We start from the raw sequence: 19,366 nt of genomic DNA on the forward strand, positions 1-19,366 counted from the left end.
TTACAATCTTAGATTAGGAAACGAGAATCGTGCCTGTATTTAGAGAGCGTACACCGTCCCAAGGTGATGTGTGTCCTTTCATGTAACGCCGACGCACTTTTCAGAGAAAGATTTAATTTTTGGCCCCTAGCTGCCCTCTTTCTCCTAGCCCACCCCCAATCATACTCCCCTTCAGATGTAGAGACCAAATGGCCGATTGACAAGTGAGTGACTCCTAAGTAAGGGTAGTAACCTGTCAGGAAGGGAGCGAGAACCCACAGCAAAAACTAACATCGCATGTAGCGTGACATTTACATGTAGGTTCATTGAGACGGGAGGCCTTCCGCCAGTTATCATCACAGCGGGCGCAGCCTTGGCCCACGAAGTGTAAGGTCCCGGGTCAGGTTTATTAGTCACTGCCTGGCTCCTCAGCGTCCTGCCTGCCTCCTGTGGAGAGGGCGTGTGTTTTGTGTGTTGTTTTCTTCACATTTCCAACCGGAAGCACCTTTGGCTTTGCAGCCCCCTGCTGTCACTTTGGGCTGTGCTGGGGATGGTGATACAAGGCCCACCAAATAAGCTCCACCCTGTTTTTTAAATTTCCAGGAGAGCAAATCAGAACTGTCTGAATATTTATTGTAGTGCTACACACCCAACAAGGTTGGTGGTCTCTGCCCTCTCGGAGCTTATAATTTACTGGGACAAATAAATGAGCAGCTACCATCGCAGTGCGAGTGAGATATCTACCTTTATGTACATATATGAATATATGTATAAATGCACATATATTTTTATGAGGCACTTGGGACTCTTCCCTGAAGTGGTAATACGTAAGCCTACCTTTGAAGTAGTAGTTGGATGAATAAGGGAGAGGTAATAACATGTGCTGAGGAAGGATGGCAGAAATGACAGGGCATTAGAGAACTAAGAAAACCTGAACGAGGAGAATGTGACGGGCTGAGTGGGAGGTTCAGGGCGGAGGTGGGGGGCTGTGAAGGTAACAGGGAGGGAGCTGGATCATGAGAAGCCTCGTGAAAAGTGGTGGGATGCTTTAAGCAGAGAAGCGACGTGGATGGTCAGATTTGAACTTAATGTCGTCAGTGAAGTTTTTGAATCGCTATGATGTGCTTCCGCAGCCACGGGCAGGAGAGGTAGGAAGCTGGTAAGTTAGTTGGGAGACTTTCCCAATAATCCACGCAAGAAGTGATGTGAGCTTGAACCAAAGCAGCCTGAGCAGGACTTGAGAGGAAGGGCTGGATTGGAGAGCATTAAGGAGATAGAATCTGCAGGACCTGGTGATGGGCGTTATAGCTGATGAGTGAGAGGGAGTTGAGGATGCCTCTCTGGGCATTTTGACTTGAGCAAGGGAATGTAATGAGAGAATGAAAGAGATCAGTTTGGGACCTTTTGCATTTTAAATGCTGTGGTATGCCCAGGTAGGGGGTCCAGCCCAACACCAGATACAGAGGTCTAAAACTTAGTAAGGATTCCTGGGTCAGAGATGTTCATTTGAGAGTTATCAGTGTCCGATGAGTTTCAAGGATTATGTATGCAGTCATGTCCTGTTAGGTGGTCATGCTGTTGTGTGAACAGCATAGAGTGCACTTACACAAACCTGGGTGGTACAGCCTGCTACTGTGATTGTATGTGTCATGCTTCATCTGACCGGCTGTGCAGTAGGCTTGTTTACACCAGCACCACCACAAACACTGAGTAATGCTTTGTACTGTGAGGTTAAGATGGCCTCAGAGTCACCAGCCAGTGAGGATTCTTCAGCTCTGTTATAATCTTATAGACCACCCTCGTCTATGCGGTCTGGCATTGACAGAAACATCTTTTGCAGTGGGTGGCTGCATAGTTGACTTGAACTGTATCTCACTCTCCCAGTCCAAGCCACCATCTGCTCTCACCTGGGCAGAGGCACCTGCCTCAGAGGCACCTGCCTTCTAACAGGTTTTCCTGCTTGCACTCTGGGTTTCTTGTAACTAGTTTCCAAAGGCAGCCAGAGTGAGTTCTTAGACATAGATTAGATGGTAACGTTCCCCTCTTTAGAAGTCTCTATGCTTCCAATTGCACTTTCATATAAAATCCAACATTCTTGCATGGCTCACAAGACCCCTGAGGCCCTGCCTCCTGCCACTTCCTGCACCTCAAGCTCCTCTCCCTGATTTCTTGTGCTTCAAACATACTTCGTGTTGTTAAACCAGCCAAGCGCATTGGCACCAGAGGCCTCTGCCCTTGCCCTTTTCTCTGCCTTGGATGCTCTATGCAGGTCTTTGCATGCCAGCTGCATCTTGTCATGCAAGTCTCAGCTCAAATGTCAACATCTCAGTGAGGCCTTTTCCACCATGTCATCTAAAGTAGTCACTCCCGCTCCCTCGGTCTCATTTGTTGCTCTCAATCATGTCATCTTGTTTATTTTCATCACCATGTCTGCACTGTCGAGTATGACAGTCTCTAGCCACATCGGCCTGTGGAGCCTTTGAAACGTGGCACATGCCACTGAGGAACTGAATTTTTAACTTTATTTAATTGACATAGCCCCGTGTGGCTATTGGCTGCCATATTGCATGGCACAGTGACAGGTGCTAAAAGTTAGGCACGTACAAATGGAATAGTTGTCCCAGGTCACACAGGGAAGGGTAGCCTTAGGATATGAACTCAATCCAGGTAGTTGGGGATATAATCGTACCCCACACTTCCAGGCTAATTTACAATATGCCTATGAGTTTGAAGATATTTAATTTATTACCTTTTTAAATCAAATTCTTGGGTTTATGTTTGTTGGTGTTATTATGGCTAACATCAGTTCAGGTAGAAAGTAAATGGAGAAAGAACCTATTACCCGGCCCCTTTGCCAAGACTATATTTTATAGTTTAAATCGTGCTTTAATTTACAAATAAAAATCAGGAAAATAGCTTGCCCTGCTGCGGGTAGTTTACTTGGAATTCTGGGAAATGCTAGGGCCATGGATTTCAGTAATCCCTCCGAGTCATCTTTTGCAAAACATCAGGTTTTGTAAAGAGCTCTTTATTAAAAAAAAAAAACCTGAACCTAAATTTTTGTGAGGATGAAATCTATAGAGTAAAAATGAAGTTTGTTGAGTGGGGTAAATAGTACCTGCCTTGCTCTGGCTGGTTTGGCTCAGTGGATAGAGCGTCGGCCTGCAGACTGAAGGGTCCCGGGTTCGACTCCGGTCAAGGGCACGTGCCTGAGTTGCAGGCTCGATCCCCAGGATCGTGCAGGAGGCAGCCCATCAATGATTCTCTCTCCTCATTGATGTTTCTCTCTATCCTCCTCCCTTCCTCTCTGAAATCAATAAAAAATACATTTTAAAAAAATAGTACCTGCCTTAAATTGCTGGTGGTGTTTAACTTTGCTTTTCTTCACTTTATTGGAGTTATAAATGATTACTTTGTTGGGAAGCAGAAATCATGAGATTATTTCTTTTCCTAGCTCATATAGTTTTAATTTCTTATCCCAGCTAATGTCTAGACAGAGGATATGGAAAACCAAAAGAAAGAAAACTCACTTTTCATGAACTATTTGTCCTAGATCAGTGATAATTTGAGAGGCTTATCAGTTGGGTTAATAATTCTTTTATTTTAATGTGAGCAGCTGCCATAGACATAGCGCTAGCTGGTGCCTGGGTATTTGAGTTGTCAGCGAATAGCAGCGTGACTTGGTTACTTTTTATCTTCAGTTATAAAATGAGGCTGTCCTCTGTTGCTTTAAAGGAGACATCGAACCCTACTGTTTCCCAGTGGTTTACATTAGTGAGAACCCATTATAATTGCTTCTACTAAATCAAAATTTAATATCTACTGAGCAGATAGTAAAATGTCTCCTACTTTGAAATTTCAGAGACGGGTGATGGTATAGGTCCCTACTTCACCTACAGTGGCATGATTTCCAGTGAGCCTGGACTTCTAGACTGGAGCTTTCTGATATTTATAACTGAGTTGGGCAGTAAATAAATAAGTAAATAATACCTTACGTTAGAATAGTATTCTGTGGAGGAAATGGAGTGCAAAACAGAACTCAAGGAGAAATAAGGACTTATAAAATTACTCTTAGAGAAAGTCATCATACTTTTTAATGGATGTTGGTGAGTATCATTTCCCTATGGTATTTAGAATCCATTGAATAAGTTGAAAAGGATGATATAAATTTATATTAAAATTTAAATGCCCATGTTTAGAATATATCAGAAATCACTTTTTTGTGTGTGCAAAGGATACATACTAGGGAAAAGTCTTTGGGAGTGTATATAAGCAAAAAGTGTGAAGACATTTTTTATAGGGCTCAGTCATTCCCAATCTTTTTTCTTTGGCATCATAGCATGCATAAAACACGAGACATGGACCCTGAAAAAGAAGAAAAACGTTGGGGATTCATACTTCCTGATTTCAAAACATATTACAAAGCTACAGCAATCAGACCTGTATGGTGCTGGCATTAAAGACAGACGAGTAGAACGGTGCAGTGAATAGAAAGCCCAGCAAGAAAGCCTTGCTTATGTGGTCAAATGATCTTTGACAAGGGCGCCAGACCACTCAGTGGGGAAAGCACAGTCTCGGCAGCACACATGTTGGGAAAACTGCATATCCATGTACAAAGGGATGATCTTACCCCATGTACAAAAATTAACTCAAAATTGCATTCCTAACCTTGGCAAACAGAAGTGCCACTCCAAGTGATATTTGTCATCATACTATGTTATCAGTTTCTCTGACTTTTGCTCTTCTAATTAAATGAAAAATGGTTTTCTTGTGGTATTAAGATCATTGTATATATTCTGTGTTTTTTTTTTAAGCAGCAAGTAATAGCAAGATTAAGCTGGTATTGGAAGGATTTAAGGAAAGCTTTCTCCTAGGGACGGTAGTTGAATATTAGGATGGATTTAATAAGAAAGATGTCGAATTGGCTTCTTTAGAATATTCAGAAATTAGCCTTAGCTGGCAGTATTCACACACCTTCAGCTACATTTCATAATGGCACACCCTCCCTCGCCTGATTAGCTATGCCTGTCTTTGCTGCTTCGGATATAATAAATCAGTAACATAAGTATGAAGTTGTAGGAAACAATTATAAGAGGTATATAAGTTCTTTCTAACAAATTATTGCCCTTACTTTGAAAACCAAATAATGCAACAGAGAAGAGGGCATATTAAATTTCTTCAAGTCTGTTTTATTGTTTTTGTTAAGTTGGGTCAAAAGATTTCTTACGTCTTTGGGCAAAGGGAGCATATTTAATAAACCTCTTTCTGCCTAAAGATATTTTCAGTTTTGTCACTTTGTGAATTGGCTATCAGAACATGTGTTCTTATGTGATGCATGAGGTCACCTATTTGACAATATGAGTCATTAGAATTCTAGAACCGAAAGGGACCTTAAAGATCCAGTCTGATTTAATCATGGATTTGAAAGAGCTAAACCCCTGCTGTTGAAAATGGGATGGCCTCCTCATTTTAGATTGCTGCACATGTTTATGTGCCTGAAAGGAATATGCTAATATGAGATTTAGTTTCCCATTTCCATCTCCCTAGTAATAGAAAAATATTAATAATTCTGAGGCATAAGAAATCCAGAAGCAGATTCTCCATGAGTTAGTCTTTTTTGTCTTTTTTTTTTTTTTTAACTTTGTATTGCTACATGATACTTTCCTTGCCATGGCCTGGAAGGCCCAACTAAATTGTGTTGGATCCCCTGAATTATTTACAAGTCATAGCTTCTAGAGGTTCTTCCTCTTTATAGAAACAAGTACATTATCTCTCTCTTTTTTTGTCTCGGAAGGACGGAAATGAATTTGCTTCTGTGCTAATAAGATCTTTCATTAGGCCATAGGGATTAAATTAAGTTTTTCTTTTCCTAACATTTAATGATTTCAGTGTCTCATTTAGTTCTCGATCTTGACATACTCATATTGGAAAAAGCAAATGCTGTCAAATTAATTGCCCACTTCTAGAATTCAATTTCCTTTCTAGCTTCAGGTTCTTACTATATGAAAAACATACAGGCAGTTTATGAGTTTTATGAGGACAGACTGTTCAGAAGCAAATCAGAATGATGTATTTTTGGAATTAAATAGAGCTATAGAAAGCAGAAGTTGAATTTCTTATTTAAGCTTTTGTTGGTAGAATAACTCATTCATTGGGAATAACCCTAAAAAAGACATCTGTAATATTTTTGACGGTTGATAAAATGTGTTTTCTCAGTGGTGTGAAGGGTTCAGTGAGTATATCATTTATCAAGTGAGAGACTGAACAGGTTTTTTTTTAATACTAGTATAATCTGATCTCTTCGGGAAAAACTTCTCTCCAGAAGGAGTTATAGTTACATTTTATATTTTGAAGTCATTGGTTTCATTTATTCAGGCAAAACATTTAACTTGATAAGGGTAAGAACAAGGGTTTATGCTTATGTTATCAATTATTCTATTCTTCATTGGTTCTGGGTATAAAAAAGTTAAGGACTGAAAAGTCAAGTTACTAGTCAGTGAGGAGGTAGTTAGTTGCTTTCTGTTAATTCTCTATATGAATTTTATTCAGAAAGAGAGCAAGTATGATTCAAGATGTGGTGTAGCATCAGAAAGAAGGGTATTCAGCAAGGGAGGTGGACTAACAAAATATTTTAAGTGGACAGTCTTCTTAATGCTTTAAATGAATCTTCAATACATCCTTGATTTTCGGTGAATTTTAAGGAAAGATGGCTAAGAATGTGAAAAGAATAGGTATGAGTGTGTGTAAGTGTTGGCACACATACAGTACGCCCACTCCCTGCCCTCCAAGGCTTAATCGTTAGTTGTATAGACAGAGGTATCTATATTTATGAAAAACCAGACAAGTTAACAACTCAACAGATGACCCAAGCAGTTTGTAATTAAGTTCTGAAACAAAAATACAGCCAAATGCTGAGCTTTCACAAGAGAGAAAGATCATTGGTGGATGCAAGTAAACTCCCTAAAGGATTCCGCTGAGCCCTTGAGTAAAAGCTGAATCTGGAGAGGTAGAGGCAGTGTGTGAGGCAGAGGCAGAGAGTGAGAAGGAGGAATTGGGGATGTTGTATTTGGGGAATGATAATTTTATCAGCACTTAAGGGTGTCTCGTGCCAAGCACTGTCCCGAGTGCTTTGCATATATTAACTGTATATATGAGTAGATACAATGACTAACTCCATTTTGCTGAAGAGAAAGCCAGGGCAGTAAGAGATTAGTTAAATTGCCCAAAGTCATATAACTCCTTAGGGCAGTGGTTCTCAACCTTCTGGCCCTTTAAATACAGTTCCTCATGTTGTGACCCAGCCATAAAATTATTTTCATTGCTACTTCATCACTGTCATGTTGCTACTGTTATGAATCGTCATGTAAATATCTGATATGCAGGGTGGTCTTAGGCGACCCCTGTGAAAGGGTCGGTCGACTGCCAAAGGGGTCGCGACCCACAGGTTGAGAACCACTGCCTTAGAGGTAAAGGCGGTTATCCAAGCCAGGCAGCCGGAGACCTAATAGTTAACTTGATAAGGGTAAGAACCGGGGCTGTCTCACACTGTAGCCACCATCACTGTGCTGGCAAGCCCTTGAAATGTGACTAGCCTAAACTGAGGTGTGTTCTAAGTGTAACATACACAGACTATGAAGCCTGAGTGTGGAAAACACAGTAAAATGATATCATGTGTCAGTGAACATAGATTGCATATTGAAATGGTAATACTTTGACTATTATGTTACATAAAGTGTTATTACAATTATTAATTTCACCTAGTTTTCAAATATAGCTGTTAGTAAATTTTTTTTTTTATAGGGTGGCACTTGACCCCCAGGGTGACCTTTCCTCCCCTAGCATATTGCTGGTCATGGTGTTTAGATCTCCTGTCCTTTCATACCACTGGTTATGCAGTTTGGACCCTCCCCTGACCTTTAATTTTAAATTACTTGTGTGGCTCGCATGATATTTTCCTTGGATAGTGCTGCTAACACCTGCCCACCAGTAAGGGAAGAGTCCAAGTGGAGAAAAAGAAAGAAGGGTGATGGATGGTAGGAAAAGGATGTTTAGGATCAGATTTTATTGGTATTCAAGTTTATCTTTGAAGCTAGTGATCTGCCTCAGATTCGTGGGTGGGTCCAACCCCGAAACTTCAGTCATCCCTAATTCATTACTTTAATCTCGTCCTTGCCGAGATATTAGGGCTACCTGGAGAAGGAGGGTAATCAGCAGAAGAGACTAGCTCTGGCTGTATGAAGGCAATGAATGTGAATGCCATTTTCTTAATTTTCTGCTCAATTCCATTGATTTGGACTTCAGCAGCCTGCAAAACAGTGTCAAATGATTTTAACAGAAGTCAGGAGGCTGCAGAAATTCTATCACTGGCACTGCATAGAAATAGCCACAAAGGTAGTGCACAGTTTGCAGGCGGTTGTTTTAAAATGTTTCCCATTGTTAAGACGACTAGAATTTGGAGTGCATTTTCTTATAGTATTATAAAGAGACTTGGGATTCTAGACGAGCCTTCAAAAACATCTTTAAGCTACCCGAGTAATAGCTTTGTTTCACCTTCCTTTAACCTCTGTTTGTACCGTGGCCTCCTTGGAAAATGTATTCCTGCGATAGTGGGAGATGCCTGATTAAATTCTTTCCCACTTCTTAATAGAAACTCCCCCGTCAGGGGCATGGAGAAATGGCTAAGCTGTCATAAACACAGATAGCTTGTATAAAAGAAAGCATTTTTTTTCAAGGTTTTCCTCTTCCTGGATGTGTTGAATTGTGGCATAAAGAGATGTTGGATCTCTGCAGGGGCAGGAAGTCCAGATTGCTGCTGTCTTCTGTTTGATCAGATGAGTCATCTGTGAATTGAGTCAGGTACTTTTAATGCCAGGATGGAGGAGAAAGAACACAATTTTCATGGTTTGGTTTTGTACAGCGTTCAACAGAGGTAATGTGCACAGACTCATCTGTTTGAAGGCTTATTTGCTTTTGTATCTCCAGCGTTTAGCTCAGTGCTCAAGACAGAAGAGATGCTGTGTTTCATGGATGGATGGATGGATGGATGGATGGATGGCTAGTTGACCTTCATGAAGTGCTATACATTCTGCATGGTTTTCAAAGATTGTGGTAATTTGATGAATACATTATTCTTACAGCAATTTACAAATTGAATCTTTGCCAAGACCGGTTTGGCTCGGTGGATAGAGCGTCGGCCTGCGGACTGAGGGGTCCCAGGTTCGATTCCGGTCAGGGGCATGTACCTCGGTTGCGGGCACATCCCCGACGGGAGGTGTGCAGGAGGCAGCTGATCGATGTTTCTCTCCCATCGATGTTTCTAACTCTCTATCCCTCTCCCTTCCTCTCTGTAAAAAATCAATAAAAATATTTTTAAAAAAAAAATGAAAAAAAAATTGAATCTTGGATTTTAGAGTGATGCACTTTGCTAGTTACTTTGCTTTTTCATAGCAGAGCCCGTGAGTTTTCTAAAACTGTGCAAATGGATGGCCTAGATGCCACCAGCCCCACAATGAGGCAGTTGTTTTTGGTGCAATGGAAAAATTAGCAGAATAAAGAGATTACCTAACCGAATTAGGTTGCCACAGAACAAACTGTAATTTTCCAAGGTATACACACAAAAAAACTGCAAATCTCAATTTCCAGGAAATGTTTCTATATTAAAATAATAACCATTCTTACTTTCGACCTTAACCGTAAGCCCCACTGTTTCTTAATGGTATCCTTCTTCATAAGCCATAGGAGAATGAGTATACCGGGTAACAGAATACTTGCAGGCATGGGCTTTGGAACTCAGGCCACCTGGACTCAAACCCCACTCCACCACGTAATCCCCTGTGATGGTGGTTAAGCTGTGTAAACGAAGCGATCTGTTTTTCTCATTGTAAAAGGGGGATGATACAGGATCCTTGTGGAGCTTTAAGTGAACTAATGTCTAGAAAGCACTTAGGCACATAGAAACTCGGCATACGTGTCAGTTGTTATCCGATAACCCCTGTATGCGCAATGCGTCTGCTTGCCTCTTTGCCTTTGCTCAAGCTGACCTTCTTCTCAAGTCTATCCGCAGGGTTCCTGGCCACTTTTGAAGGACTTAGTTTAAGATGACTCCTCACTATGTTTTTTTCATCTCTCTCACTGCCTCATCTGGTTCCCATAGTAGTCAGTTACAACACTCAGCATGTATTATAATTATATGTTTGTCCCCTACACTAACTACACTACAAATTCTTTAAGGAGTGTGTTTGTATTTTGCTCTGCTCCTGCTGCCCGTGGTATTTAGCAGAACATTTGTTGCACTGTTTAAGGGACATGTATTTGGAAACCTTTTGTAAATTGTACACTGTTAATCAGAAAATAGTGCTCCTTGAGGACTTAATATATACCTAGCAATGTGTACTCAGAAGCAGTTACTTGGTATTTAAATCCCAGAGATTTAAGAGAGTATTATTACCTTGAAGCTAATTGAACAATGATTCCAAATACTAGATTGTAACATTCTTTGCCATCTAGACCTAATCGATTTTAACAACTTGTGAAACCTCATAGATGGGAAAGATCTATTTCCTTCCTACTGGTAGGCATACTAGATATCAGGTTCAGTCCATCTTTTAATTGATTCTTCCCTTTAGATTCTTAAAGCTGGTTGGTTTCAATACAGTATTTTGTTCATATTTTATAGTGTTGTAATGGCTAAATCTTGAGGACTAGCACTGCCAGCTTACATGTTGGGCATTGAGGACTTTAGTGTGCGACCTGGTTTACATCGTATAACAGCCCTACGAGATGTAGGTACTGTTGTTTTCCAAGCTTTTAGTGTGAGAGAACTAAAGCTTGTAGAGGTGGGTAACTTGCTCTAGGTCACAGAGCTGGTAAATGCTGGATCCAGGCTAAGAACCTAGGCAATCTGATTTTGGGGCCTAAACTTATCATTCATCTATTGTTTGACTCAGAGTAAATGATTTAAAAAATGATAGTTTTATTCCTTCTTTCTGATGGGATACCATAAAAGATAAATTCAAAAATACTATATAAAAACATGTAACATGAACAATGTAAGGAATCATACTCTCCAAACATATAGGATTTTTAATTCCTTGTTATAGTGTTCGTTGAATATCTTATTTTAATCCACGAAAATGTTCTCATGTGTAAGAAATCACAGAATATCAGAAAAAGGTAGAGAATAGTAGATCTGTCATTTCAATACTTAGTTTTCATTGATACCTTGTCTTATCAAAAAATAACTCACTTTTTAAGACATCTGTGTAAAACTTTAGGCATTTTTGTCACTGTGTATATTTAATTTGTCTTAAGTAACAAATGCTGTCATTTTGAGATTTTTTTTAAAGTCACCGTTGCAGTTTGGTTTAAATGTGGACGCCCAGTATCTTAAGATCCAAACAACTTGCACAGTTATATTATGACATAGATTTGGAAATTTAGGTCATATGTTTCCTGGTTATTATTACATAAGCAATATCCTGATATAATATAGTTTACCGTCATTTTCTTCCTTAACGTCAGCATTATACTAGTATTTATATACTATACATCTATATAATGTTTACTGTCTATCAGGGTTGGCTTTATTATGTTTAGAGAAAGTGTTTTAAAACACTCTAAGCTCTATATTTCCTGTAAGTACTTTTCATCTGTTTTAAAACAGGTAAATCAGCGAACTGGGAAGATGATGGGTGGGGAGCATGGGAGGAAGCGGAGCCGGCTCTTCAAGAACCGGTGAGTCTTTATCACTGCATGCACGCACTTTGATAGTGGCATTTCCTTTTGTAATGATGGTGACACATTGCAGTGTTAGGCTGACATTTTAAAATCTTTGTCAAGAGCATTTTTGTACTTAAAAGTACTAAGTAGATATGTGTTATTTCCACTGCTCTCTATGGTTATGAACCATTCCAAAAGCGTAGCCAGCTCTAGAGACAGAACAAGAATAAGAGCAAATTTTGGCCGATGTATGAAATGCAAAAGTATATGCTGTAGCCACCTAATCAGAATGGAAACAGACAGCAAACTCAACACCTACCTTCCCTGCAAGTCTCATTATTGACTTTAAGGGCTTATATAGGTAGGCATTTTGCTATAGCTTTATGCTGGTGGAGTGACTGAATGAATGAGCAAACAGAATTCTGTTAAAATGGGATCATAGTATGCATACAATTTAAAAATAAATAGACTCGATCCTACTTGAATTGACAGTGGAAGTAAAACTGTAAGAATTACTGAATTATCATTAACTTCCTTTAACGTTAGGAAGAAAAGTTGTTTTAAAAAATTGAAATTGTGGGTTTATGTGACTAATTGTGTTTGTAAATTTTTTTTGCTGGATCACCTGTAATCAGGTTAGTAATGACATTTAGAAAGAGCCTCTTGCCTGGCCCCATTTTAATTTTTGAAAAGACCTTAGACCTTGCATCTGAGAATTGTAGTCTCTAGTGTGGAAGATGGCCTACACCTAGACCAGTACTTGTCATACTTGTGAGAGCGCTGGGGCTCCACAGAGCTGCTCTATTGCTCCTCCGCTCGGCTTTTATCTGTCTCATATATTAGTCTGTTGCATAGAATTTTGTTTTGGAATGAAAAGTTCTGCTACCTAAAAAAAAACAAAAAACACAAAAACGTTGAGATACATTGGACATTACATATGTCAATAGCAGACTGGGTGGGTGGGAGGAGACAAACCTACTTACTTAGCATTATTTACCTTTTGTGTTTCAATATTGCTGAAGCACTTACATCTCTTGGTTTAGAAAGTGTAGGTGACTATTTTATTTCTATGATTTAGATGGGAAACTGGTGAGAATTACAGTGAATCTGCTGACAGCCCCTTAATTATCCTGCGTTCTCCGCTGCAGTATGTAAACGTGAAAGCACAGTGACAGTGACAGTATAAATTGCAAATCATGGACTCATTATACTAAAGTTGACAACTTTGAAAAACTATTCCGGCAATCTGGTCACCGCAGCAGCTGAGGTACCAAAACCGGGTGCCACTCTGGTTACAGAGGGGTAATTTACCAGCCCCGGTAGGGGCCAGCTCTACTTGAAAGGCTGGTTACATCACTGCAATTTTTACCACCTGCTTCATTGTGAAAAAAAAATAATCACTTGACAAATTTGTGGGCTTAAAATCAAAAGAAAGAAAAATTTAAAAATATGTGACAGCCCTAGTTATTTAGAATGAATTCCTTTTTATAATCTAGGTTTCATAATCCATATTTGTGCACACTAAGAAAAAGTTTTGCTGCTCTCAATTCAAAGAAAACAGGTCCTTGAAGTTTAGGCCACATTTAAATAAAATTATACATTCTCTCCCCAAGCCCCAGCAGGAGTTATGCTTATAGCCAATGGGTGCATTTAATGTTCACTTTAGTAATTGGTAGGGGCTAGTCTTTGTGGAAAGCAAGGTAGTCCTGGGTGGTTCTGTTTTTGTTTTGTTTTTTAATTTCATGCTTCTCTTGGGAAATTAACTAGCTTGTCAAATGATGGTGTTGTTTTAGAATCAGCACCTTCCAGGGAGCAGTATTGGTGACTATGGGCCCGGTTACTATGGGGGAAGTTTTCAGAAAACCTAATTGGTAGGCAGATGCCTTTATGGTACAAAACAAACCGATGAGCTGGCATCTTGTCGGTGCCCAGTGTGTGCTGGTACTCACTGAACATTCTCTCTAGGGCTTTCCGGCCCACTCTCCAGCCTGGGCTTTTTTGACAAGTTGGAAATCAAGCTTTGTTGTTCATTATATAAGCAAATTAGTTCAACACTAGTTCACTGTGACCCACACTGGCGAAGGAATTTCCTTATTTCTGCTGTTCCAGGCCATTGGTGATGTTACTTGTACTTGGACTCAAAACATCTGAAACATCTGACGTGGGACAGACCCACAGTCTTGTATTATTTATTAGTTACTAGAGGCCCGATGCACGAAATTCGTGCAAGAGTAGGCCTGCCTTCCTCCGGCCACCGGCCGGCACCCGGGACCCGGGCTTCCCTTGCAGCCCCAGCTTAGTCCGGAAGGACGTCTGGTCTAATTAGCATATTATGCTTTTATTTATTAGTTTTTGTATTATTTGTCTTCTTCTGTAACCTGCTTTTGTGAACGCCTGTATGTAGTGTGCTGCCATTTGTGTTAGAAAAAGGGGGAAAGGGTAGTAAATGTATTTATTTGCATGTGCAGAAAGCCTCTCTGGAAATAAAACCAGAACTGATTGACTGGCTTGGCTCTAGAGCAGTGGTTCTCAACCTGTGGGTCTCGACCCCTTTGGGGGTCGAACGACCCTTTCACAGGGGTTGCCTAAGACCATCGGAAAACACATATGTAATTACGTATTGTTTTTGTGATTAATCACTATGCTTTAATTATGTTCAATTTGTAACAATGAAATTGGGGGTCACCACAACATGAGGAACTGTATTAAAGGGTCGAGGCATTAGGAAGGTTGAGAACCACTGCTCTAGAGTCAGCAGGGCAGCTAGAGTACAGGAGTAGGAGAGAGACTTTCCAAAACAGAGCTTTTAAGATCTGTTGATTTTTAACTCTGGGAATTCACTTATACATGAATAATTTTTCAGTGGAAAAAATGAAAAAACCTTTCAGGCCAAGTAAAAAAAAAAGTGTCAGATGAAGCAAATAGTTCACAGATCTTTACAGCCGTACTCATCAGTTCTTTTTTGCTATCTAGCTGCAGACAGCCTGGCTGTCTCTGGCATAGGATTATTACTGCATTTTCTAATACTCAGTCATTTTTGGAGTGACCCCTATGTAATATTTCTTTAATGTCTTGCGAGGTTATATTTGTTTACGTTAAAAATTTTTTGGCCGAAACCGGTTTGGCTCAGTGGATAGAGCGTCGGCCTGCGGACTCAAGGGTCCCGGGTTCGATTCCGGTCAAGGGCATGTACCTGGGTTGCGGGCACATCCCCAGTGGGAGATGTGCAGGAGGCAGCTGATCGATGTTTCTCTCGCATCGATGTTTCTAGCTCTCTATCTCTCTCCCTTCCTCTCTGTAAAAAATCAATAAAATATATTTTTTAAAAAAAATTTTCTTTGCATTAATATTCAAAGCTGAGGTTTGTATGTAGTGGACATTTTGCTGGTCATCTTTAACATGTTTTGATAAGAAATATTATTGAGACTTTATGAAATAATTGGGAAGATTTCTTGTACCTTTTTTCTTCCCCCTCACCCTTCAAGGTGGACAAGCTAAGTTTAAATAACTCTCGATATTGTTGCATATACAGTCTTTGCCATGTTACCCACAGGAAGAAGAAGGAAACACTTGCAAAACACAAAAAACTTCCTGGCTTCAAGATTGCGTTTTATCCTTGTCGCCAACCAATGATCTTATGGTGATAGCCCGGGAGCAGAAAGCTGTATTTCTAGTGCGTGAGTATCTGTTACTTTCCAGTGGCCTTCATTTTAATGCATAGACTAGAACAGAAAATGTATTAGCAAGAAAGAAAAGATGTTATTTCTATTGTATGCATTATATGGTGGCATTCGAAAGTTTGTTATATAGTGTATAAAACTTTGTATTTCTTTTTTTGTATTTCTTTGTCTTTTTCCTTTTCTTTTTTTTTGTTGTTTTTTGTTTGTTTGTTTGTTTGTTTTCCCTCTCAGTTTTTCTTTCTTGGCTGCACACACTTTAGCCATCTCTCTGTGGCACTTCGGAGACATGGCTGGGCATTGCCCAGTCCTTGCAAGGGCAGCCAGAGCTCAGTGGGCCACTGACCCTTTTTTTTTTTTAATATATTTTTATTGATTTTTTACAGAGAGGAAGGGAGAGTTAGAAACATCGATGAGAGAGAAACATCGATCAGCTGCCTCCTGCACATCTCCCACTGGGGATGTGCCCGCAACCCAGGTACATGCCCTTGACTGGAATCGAACCTGGGACCCTTCAGTCTGCAGGCCGACGCTCTATCCACTGAGCCAAACCGGTTTCGGCCACTGACCCTTTTTAGTAATAATGAGAGCGAGGAGATTGTCAACTACAATTGAAAACTCACAGTACTGCAATTTCCTATTTGGGACATAAGTGTTCAGCTCATGATGTTTGCTGAAGGTTAAAATTATGGTTTGGGTATACAGAGCATAGGAAAACCTCACTGATCAAGATGAGATCCTATATTGAATGGCTGTGGGATGATCTTATAAAGCAGATTTACCCTCCAGTAGCATAAATCTAACAGGAAGTTTTCTTGTCATCTAAAGATAAAAGTAGTTTTATACATAAAATAGGTTGGGGGTATATATGAATGAATAACTTTATTATATGGATTTAATTGGAGGAAGGAGAGACGAAGGGTAGAGTTTTATAAATATCTTATTAAAATTTTTGAGCATTCTCTTATATTTATGACCCAAATCTATTAATACAGAACTATTAAATTTTGTACTCATCCTTCTAAAGCAGTGGTTCTCAACCTTCTGGCCCTTTAAATACAATTCCTCATGTTGTGACCCCAACCATAAAATTATTTTCGTTGCTACTTCATCACTGTAATGTTGCTACTGTGATGAATCGTCATGTAAATATCTGATAGGCAGGATGGTCTTAGGCGACCCCTGTGAAAGGGTCGTTCGACCGCCAAAGGGGTCGCCACCCACAGGTTGAGAACGCTATTCTAAAGGGAAAGAGTGAAATTTATAAATTACTGTTTTAGTATATTACAGTTATTTTATATGATAACTTAATTTTTTCAGCAAAATGGAAATATAGTGATAAAGGAAAGGAAGAAATGCAATTTGCTGTTGGTTGGAGTGGCTCTTTAAATGTCGAAGAAGGGTAGGTACCAGTTAATTTTTTGCCTCTATGTGTATATGAAATTGTTTGAATTGTAAGCGAATCTATTAAGTTTCATCTTTTGGAAAGTGTATGTTCATTCCAACTTTGAGGTGGAAGAGCATGACTCAGTTAGCAAGTTTTAATTTTACTCATCATGTGATTTCTTTTTTTTTTTTTTAATTTTTTTATTTTTCGCTTAAAGTATTACAAAGGGTATTACATAAGTGTCCTTTTTTTCCCCCCCGCCCTTGACACACCCCTACCCTCCCTTACCCCCCAGTGTCTTATGTCCATTAGTTATGCTTATATGCATGCATACAAGTCCTTCGGTTGATCTCTTACTCCCCTCCCTCCTGCCCCCCAACTCTCTCTGGCCTTCCCACTGCAGTTTGGCAATCAGTTTGAGGCAGCTCTGCCTCTGTATCTATTATTGTTCAAAAGTTTGTACTGGTCTTTATTATCCATGAATGAGTGAGATCATGTGGTATTTTTCCTTCATTGACTGGCTTGTTTCACTTAGCATAATGCTCTCCAGTTCCATCCATGATGTTGCAAATGGTAGGAGTTCCTTCTTTTTAACAGCAGCATAGTATTCCATCGTGTAGATGTACCACAGTTTTCTAATCCATTCATCTACTGATGGGCACTTAGGCTGTTTCCAGATCTTAGCTATGGTGAATTGTGCTGCTACGAACATCTGGTTACATATATCCTTTCTGATAGGTGTTTCTGGTTTCTTGGGGTATATTCCTAGTAGTGGGATCACAGGGTCAAATGGGAGTTCCATTTCCAATTTTTTGAGGAACCTCCATACTGCCTTCCATAGTGGCTGCACCAGTCTGCATTCCCACCAGCAGTGCACAAGTGTTCCTTTTTCTCCACATCCTCTCCAGCACTTGTCGTTTGTTGATTTGTTGATGATCATCATGTGATTTCTTAAAAACACACACAACTGGAGAGGATTTAAGGAAGAGGTCAGAGAGAATTTTATAACATCTTTCTTACATTTTGTCTTCTCCGCCGTCTTCCATTGCTAATTTTATTCAGCCAGAAAGTCAAGGGCAGTAATTGTCTTCTCTGCTTCGCTGGCATTGGACTTGTACTTCAAGGGGACAGTGCTACAGTAATTCTTTTTTTTCTTTTCATTTCTATTTTTATTTTTATTGAATTTATTGGAGTGACATTGGCTAATAAAGTTATATAGGTTTCAGGTGTGCAATTCTATAACACGTCATCTCTACATTGTTTTCTGTGTTCACCACCCCAGGGCTACATTAATGCTTAGAACTCACAAATACTTCAAAAAAGCAAGTTGGTGAATTCAAGGTTTCCTGCTAACCCAGTAAGAGTCATACAATCAAATCTCTAACATGGTTACAGGATGGAGCTGCTAGCCTGAACCTGGAGCCAAAACTGTTTCGAATCGCATTTTTATGACCCAAAGCTCTCTGATAAGAATGAATACGATTTTTTAGACTTTGAATTCAGATAAAGGAAAGCCAAGTGGGAGCCCGTAGTACATGCCTGCACATTGTAGATACTCTTATCAAAAAATGAAAATATTTCTCCTTACTAGTAAGTCACTCAGTCTAAAGCATTTCAAAGACACTTCTGCCACGAGTGCAACGCAAACATAATGGCTGAATTCCTTTACAGACAACAAGCAAAAAGGTTGACTTCGTTCAGTGATTCCCTGGCGTGTGGGCAAGAGTATTTCTAGTTCTCCTAACGGTCCTGGGGCTTGACTGGTTAAATAATAATCAGTCAAGGAGTTATTTTAATTTGGGGCTTGTTCTCTGAGCTCTTGACAAATTTTTCAAGCCGACATGTCAGGAAAAAAGAACCGCTAGGGAACATCCACCCTAATCTGTGCTTAGAGATAGGTTATCGGGGCCAGTTTCTGCAAAATCTGCACGAAGCAGCCCACTGGTTGAAGCACAGTAGGTCCCTGGAGTCTGTGCTCTGCAGACCTGCACTCCCGTGACCAACAGCGCCTCCTGCCCTCGCCCAATTTCTCACTGATGCAGAGGAGAGGGGAGTGGGCTGTGGCGACAGCCTGGTGAGCTTTGATACTGTCTCAGTTCTGTGTACATAATCACAGTGTGTCGACGGGTTTTGCTTTCTTTACTTTCATGCTTTTCATGACAATACAGAATGAAAAATACTGCTTTTAAATGACCCTCTAGTGAATGTGGCATTGTCTTTCGTGGGAATGGATTTTATGGTCCTACTTACAGTGGAGTTTGTTTGTTGTAAATATATTTTTATTGATTTCAGAGAGGAAGGGAGAGGGGAGAGAGAGATAGAAACGTCAGTGATGACAGAGAATCATTGATTGGCTGCCTCCTACACACACCACACTGGGGGGATGGAGCCCACAACCTGGGCATGTGCCCTTGGCCAGAATTGAACCTGGGACCCCTCAGTCCACAGGCCAGCGCTCTATCCACTGAGCAAAACCAGCCAGGGCTTACAGTGGAGTTTTACTGTGATTTTCCTGAGGCGCTGAATCAGACTGGTCCACAGAGCTCATCTCTCACTTACCGCCCTTTAACGTCACATTCGAGAGAAGTAAAAGCAGTTCATCCAC

At 40.1% G+C, this 19,366-nt stretch overlaps 1 protein-coding gene across 1 annotated transcript in view; it reads left to right on the forward strand.

Moving 5' to 3' along the window:
• RAB3GAP2 (RAB3 GTPase activating non-catalytic protein subunit 2) overlaps positions 1–19,366 on the forward strand; it is a 56,808-nt gene that overhangs the window by 941 nt on the left and 36,501 nt on the right. Inside the window, exons 2-4 of the mRNA XM_006094305.3 lie at positions 11,642–11,712; positions 15,251–15,374; positions 16,695–16,776. Of these exons, the coding sequence (XP_006094367.1) occupies positions 11,642–11,712; positions 15,251–15,374; positions 16,695–16,776 (277 nt within the window). The remainder of the gene's footprint in view (positions 1–11,641; positions 11,713–15,250; positions 15,375–16,694; positions 16,777–19,366) is intronic.

The sequence above is a fragment of the Myotis lucifugus genome, unplaced genomic scaffold (genome assembly GCF_000147115.1).
Source record: "Myotis lucifugus unplaced genomic scaffold, Myoluc2.0 scaffold_133, whole genome shotgun sequence".
Classification (NCBI taxonomy): Eukaryota; Metazoa; Chordata; class Mammalia; order Chiroptera; family Vespertilionidae; genus Myotis; species Myotis lucifugus.